Source organism: Physeter macrocephalus, unplaced genomic scaffold, assembly GCF_002837175.3.
Source record: "Physeter macrocephalus isolate SW-GA unplaced genomic scaffold, ASM283717v5 random_594, whole genome shotgun sequence".
NCBI classification, from domain to species: Eukaryota; Metazoa; Chordata; class Mammalia; order Artiodactyla; family Physeteridae; genus Physeter; species Physeter macrocephalus.
In genome coordinates, this window is record NW_021145868.1 from 1 (window position 1) to 5,423 (window position 5,423).

A 5,423-nucleotide genomic window follows, 5' to 3' on the forward strand; every position below is an offset into this window, starting at 1 on the left:
AGGGGTGGGAGTGAGGGGGGCGGGCAGAGTGGGTACAGGCACCTCCTGCCTACGCGGGGGTCCCCGGAGCGCCTAGATCTCTACATTCTCTCCCCCAGGAGGGGACAGGGCCACAGGCAGGAGGCTTTTTCCCGTAGACCCTTTGTACCATTTTGAACTTTATCAATGTAAATATTATTAATTATTAAATAAATATAAGTCACAAAAGGTGGCAAAAGGAAGTCCAGGGATTCTTCAACACCGGCGTGAGAACTGGGAACCGTTTTTTGCCTCCACCGTACGTCAGCCAGCATTGTAAGGAGCAGCGGGTCGGGGCGTCAAGGAGCCAGCGCGGCCCCCGCAGTTAGAAGCCGGGGCTGTCAGAGGTCTGAGGGCCAGGCTGTGCTCGGCCCCGGTAAGGGCCCGGCTCCGGCCCGCCCACCTGTCCTTGTCCAGCACCGACTTCTTCTCCAGGCTGTGCACGTAGTTCTTGTACTCGTTCTCCTGCTTCCGCAGCTGGTCCTCCAGCAACACGAACTTCTCCATGAGCTCCTCTTTCTGCAGCCGGAACTCCTCCAGGGCTGCCAGCTTCCCCCCTGCCCCGCCGCAGGGCACAGGCCTGGTGAGGGGCCGCCTCGGGAGGGCAGGGTCCCGGGGGTCTTGAGCAAGGATGCCCCTAAACTTGCCGATCCAGTAGGGCCAGTCCCCTGTCCCCACACATGCCGTGCATGGTCCTGCCCACCGTTATGGCTTAGTCTGGAATGCTCTTCTTCTCCTCCACTAGTCTTATAAAGCCTGGGGTTCAAGGAGCCTCCCTTGACACTCTCCTCTACTCCCGTCTCATGAAAGTGACAGTGACAACAGTCACTGAATTTGAGCACCTTCTCTGGATCTGGCACTCATGCTGTCATTGAAACTCACAACCACCCTTGCCAGCTGGGTGACCTTGGGCAAGACACACCCCCTTGAAGTGCTTCCTCACCTACAAAGTGGCCGGTGGTGAAGGGATTTCCTGCCTCAGGATTGCTTGGACAATTACCACGAGGATACATGTGGGAAGCAGCACGTAGCTGTTGTTACTCAAGGTAGACGTATTATCCCCATTTCCCAGGTGAGAAAACAGGGTCAGAGAGAAGTGCTAGCCCAAGGTCACAAAGACAGTCCATGGGAGAGCTAGGGTTAGAGACCAAAGAAACAGAGCCTTGGATTCCCCGCCCCCGTGGCGTATGCCCCCAGGCTCGCTGGCCAGTGGCCCTCACCAAGGATGATGTTCTCAGTGGTGAGCTGGTCCTTGGTCTCCTGGAACTCGTGGCGCACCTGAGCTAGCTGTGCCTCGAAGGCGTCCTTCTCCATCTCCTTGGCCAGCTGCAGGCTATGGAGCTGCTCCTTGAGGTCGGTGATCTCATCCACCCGCTGGTTAAGCGTGCGCTTGAGGAAGGCCACGATCTCCTTCTTGCTGTTGGCCAGCTGCTCAAACTCCTGGCGAAACAGCTTCTCCTGCACAGCCAGCTCATCCCACTTTTGCTGGTACCTGAGGCAGGTGCAGGACAGAGGTCCAGGGAGCTGTACACGCCAGGCCTCCACGCAGCTAGGCTGCTCCCTGGATCCTCCCATATCAGGGCATTTGAGGTTCCAGCCTCATCTCCCACTGTGCCCCCTGATCAACGCTTGCGACCAAGCCAACGCCTGTGCTCAGCACTTTACATTCATTACATCACTGGAATGTAAGGTCTGTGAGGGCGGAGCCTCACAGCTGTGTCCCTAACACCGAGGACAGTGTCTGGTACGCAGTAGGTACTCTGTGTGTTTGTTGAATCCACAACAACCTGTAAGGAAGTAGGTACTATGATGATTATACCCATTTCACAGGTGAAGAAACTGAGGCGCAGAGGGATGAAGCATCCGTGAGTTAGTAAAGGGCAAAACCAGAACTTGAACCCAAGTCAGTCTGACCCCAAAGTCGAGGCTCTCAACAATAATGCTGGGCTTCCCTGGTGGCGCAGTGGTTAAGAATCCACCTGCCAATGCAGGGAACACGGGTTCGAGCCCTGGTCCGGGAAGATCCCACATGCCACGGAGCAACTAAGCCCGTGCGCCACAACTACTGAGCCTGCGCTCTAGAGCCCGCGAGCCACAACTACTGAAGCCCGCGTGCCACAACTAGTGAAGCCCGCGCACCTAGAGCCCATGCTCCGCAACAAGAGAAGCCACTGCAATGAGAAGCCCGCGCACCGCAACGAAGAGTAGCCCCCGCTCGCCGCAACTAGAGAAAGCCCGTGTGCAGCAACGAAGACCCAATGTAGCCAAAAATAAAATAAAAATAAATTTTTAAAAAATCGTTTTAAAAAAAACAAAACAAACAAACAAAAAAACCAATAATGCTTGCTGCTGGCTCTGTGCCCTCCCTAATACTTCCGGACTTTGCGATCCCAAGCCTTTGCACCTGTGATCTTCCTTACCCTCCTCCATTGAGTGAACCCCTGTGTTGTCGCCTCTGTGGAGTCTTCTTGGCCCTTAGCAGCATTTGTGGCCCTTTCTTTGGTGCCCTCCTGTAGGTTGACCCTTGTCCCACTGGGAAGTCAAGACCTGACCTCCTCCATCTCTGTATTTTGGTGGCCTGGCAGAGGAGCTTGGCAAATAATAAGTACCCGATAGACATCTCCCAAATACATTCCATCTGGTGTCTCAGCTTGAGGGAAGCTTGTGAATTTTTAGGAGTATCACATAAACAATTTTTTGGTTTCCAGTGGAATAATTGATAGAAGTTATTTGGAAAGATGTTTTACTTCACAATTGACTCAACCAGCATCTTTTTTTTTTTTTTTAAGCCGCGCTGCGTGGCTTGCGGGATCTTAGTTCCCTGAGCAGGGATTGAACACGCGCCCTCGGCAGTGAAAGTGCAGAGTCCTAACCACTGGACTGCCAGGGAATTCCCACAACCAACATCTTTTGTATGGCTACTGCACACAGGGCAGTGCAGGGTACAAAGCTGAATGACCTGATCTGTGGAGCAAGGAGGCAGCCTGGCGTGGCGAAGTCAGGGGCCAGGGTTCACATTCTGGAGCCTCTTCTTTGGGGTGCCTTCGTCTCCCTGAGCCTCAGTCTCCCCACCTCTGTAATGGGGATGACATGAGGGCCTCTCTCGTGGGACCATTTTAAGGACGCGGTGAGCGCCGGCACAGGAAGGTCTCAACATCAGCTGTGAGTATCTGCAACATCACCTGGGGAAGACCCCCTGCCTACTTGTCACCAAAGGGGTGTGTCTTTTAAGGGTCACCCTGAGACTGGGCTAGTGCATCATAACTGAGAGGAAACCAGTGTAAAAATAAGAAAAGTGGGCAAGTGAACGTGTCTCAGAAGAGTTAAGAGAATACCCCCTCCACACACCACCACCCGTGTCTCACAACCCTCCTCAATTACATTTGGGGAAACTGAGGCCCAGCATGGACAAGTGGGCTTAGCAGCTGGGGAAGCCGGTGGGGCCCACAGATCAGGGAATCACGGCACAGGTTGGGGGGAGGGGGCAGGCAAAAGGAGGGACACGTGGTCACGTGCCTGCCCGGGGGCTGCCATTTCCAATTCGTCCCACTGATTGAACTCTGCCGTCCTATAAAATGCCTGGTCCCACTGGGCAGCGGTGAGGCACGAGGGAGTGGTGCTTGCCTGGGGTGGGCTCGCGCTGAGACCCCGGAACTCTGGGGGCTGAGAGGGAGCGGGGAAATCCATTTTGCCTCAAAGTGTTACCTAGGAGGAAACTGAGGCTGGGGTAGGGTGGGGTCTGGACATCCCATGGGAGTCCAGAACATAGGTCTAGGACCCCCTGGCTGAGCCTGCACAGCGACCAGCTCTGACCTAGCAGGGCCACCCTACCCGCCCACCCACCGGGCCAGCCTGTCCTCCAGGTCACGGATCTGGATGTGGTAGAACTCGCGGATCTCCTTGCTCATGGGCATTTCCATGGGCTTGTTGGCCCGGCTGGGATCCTCCTTCCCACCCTTCTTCTTCTTGACCTCGGGTTCCTTGGCCCCCTTGCCGGCCTTCTTTTTGGGAGCCATGGCTGGGTGGCAACCACTACTCCAGGGCCCCTTTAAGAGGCCAGGTGGTTGCTAAGGAAGTTGGTCCCATACACAGCAACAAGCTGAGGGTGTGAGGCAGGGCTTAAAGGGGCCTTCCCTCTTCCTGACGAGGCTGGGCTTCAGAGACCAGCCTCCTGCTCCGAGGCCAACGGCGTCACAGGGGCCCTAGGCCTGGGTGTCCCAGGCCATGGCATCTCAGAGATCAGGAAGCCAGGCTCACAGGACGTTCTTTTGGGAAGACCCCTCCTTCCCTCAAGTGGAAGTAAGTGACATGGGAATATTAGAGTGAGTCGGAGCCCTAGAAATCACCACCCTGCCCCTTTGTGCCCACTGGGAATGGGAGGAACTTCTACAGAGCTCCTCCCACACCCACCCCGCTCCCAGGTCAAGAAGCCTCTCGCTCTGAGCCCAGCTTGTTCATTCTTTGGTGATGCAGCTACACAGCAAAATCATTCTCTCAGTTCACCCAAAGCCGGGTGGAGAGGCAGTATGGTAAGAAATGGATGTTTTCTATCAGAGGCTCCCATGCTGGGGTCCCAAGATGTCCCAGTGCAGAGGCTGGTTCAATTTTCCACAAAGCTCAGGGGAAGTGCTCTATCTGCCCCATGCTGACCCCGGCAAACAAAAGCCCATTCTGTAGCTTTGGTCTGGGGTGGCAGCATCCTGGGTCAGGAGGGCAGTCGGTGACTGGTTGGCAGATGCCCTAGCTGGCAGCCGTGTGCCCCAACCTGGCTCTGGCCCCTTCATGCTCCTTCTCCTGGCCCTCATCTCCAGCCAGCCACGCCTGCATGCCTGCTGTGTCCACCCAGCGCTTGTAAGCCGAGGCGCTCCCTGGGACAGTGGCCGGGTCCTGTCTATCCCTGTTGTCCCAGGGCTCCGCAAAGGCTCAGCACTTAGCAAGAGATGGCTGCTGCCCCTCCCTAAAAGTCGGATGGCTGGACAAGGGGCAGCTCAGTGTTACTTCAGCAGCTGGGGCTGGTTTTAGCAGCCAGATCTTGTAAACAGTGGGATCCTTGGGATGGGTGCAGGGAGACGCGGAGGTGGGTGTTTGGCAACGAGGCAGGTTGCAGCGGTGGTTGGTTAAAGCAGGCTCCAGTTTGGGTACTGTTTCTCACATCCCATGTAAGAGACATCTTACATCTTGGGCCAGTGGCCTGACCTCACTGGGCTGTAAAATAGGGAGACCATGTTGTGGACTGAAAGTGACCTTGTATGTGAAGTACATGGTGCAGGGATCTGGCCCAGGGATGCAGCAGGCACTTAATAAGCGGCAGCTGATGTTGCCATCAGAGGAGCAGGTGGGTGACGCTCCAGCCTGCTCTGTGTGTTGAGCAGCCTCTGGGATTTCCAACATCCCAGTACCCCCAG

The 5,423-nt window shown here is 55.8% G+C and overlaps 1 protein-coding gene across 1 annotated transcript; it reads right to left on the reverse strand.

The window, feature by feature from the left end:
• Nucleotides 1–278: 278 nt before the first annotated feature.
• On the reverse strand, nucleotides 279–4,034 carry LOC114485124 (cilia- and flagella-associated protein 157-like). Its single transcript, XM_028485839.1, has 3 exons — nucleotides 3,862–4,034; nucleotides 1,239–1,510; nucleotides 279–575 (listed from the first exon to the last, which is right to left on the reverse strand). Exons 1-3 carry the CDS (start codon nucleotides 4,032–4,034, stop codon nucleotides 283–285), a joined length of 738 nt encoding a protein of 245 aa, XP_028341640.1. The 3' UTR covers nucleotides 279–282.
• Between the last annotated feature and the right edge of the window lie 1,389 nt (nucleotides 4,035–5,423).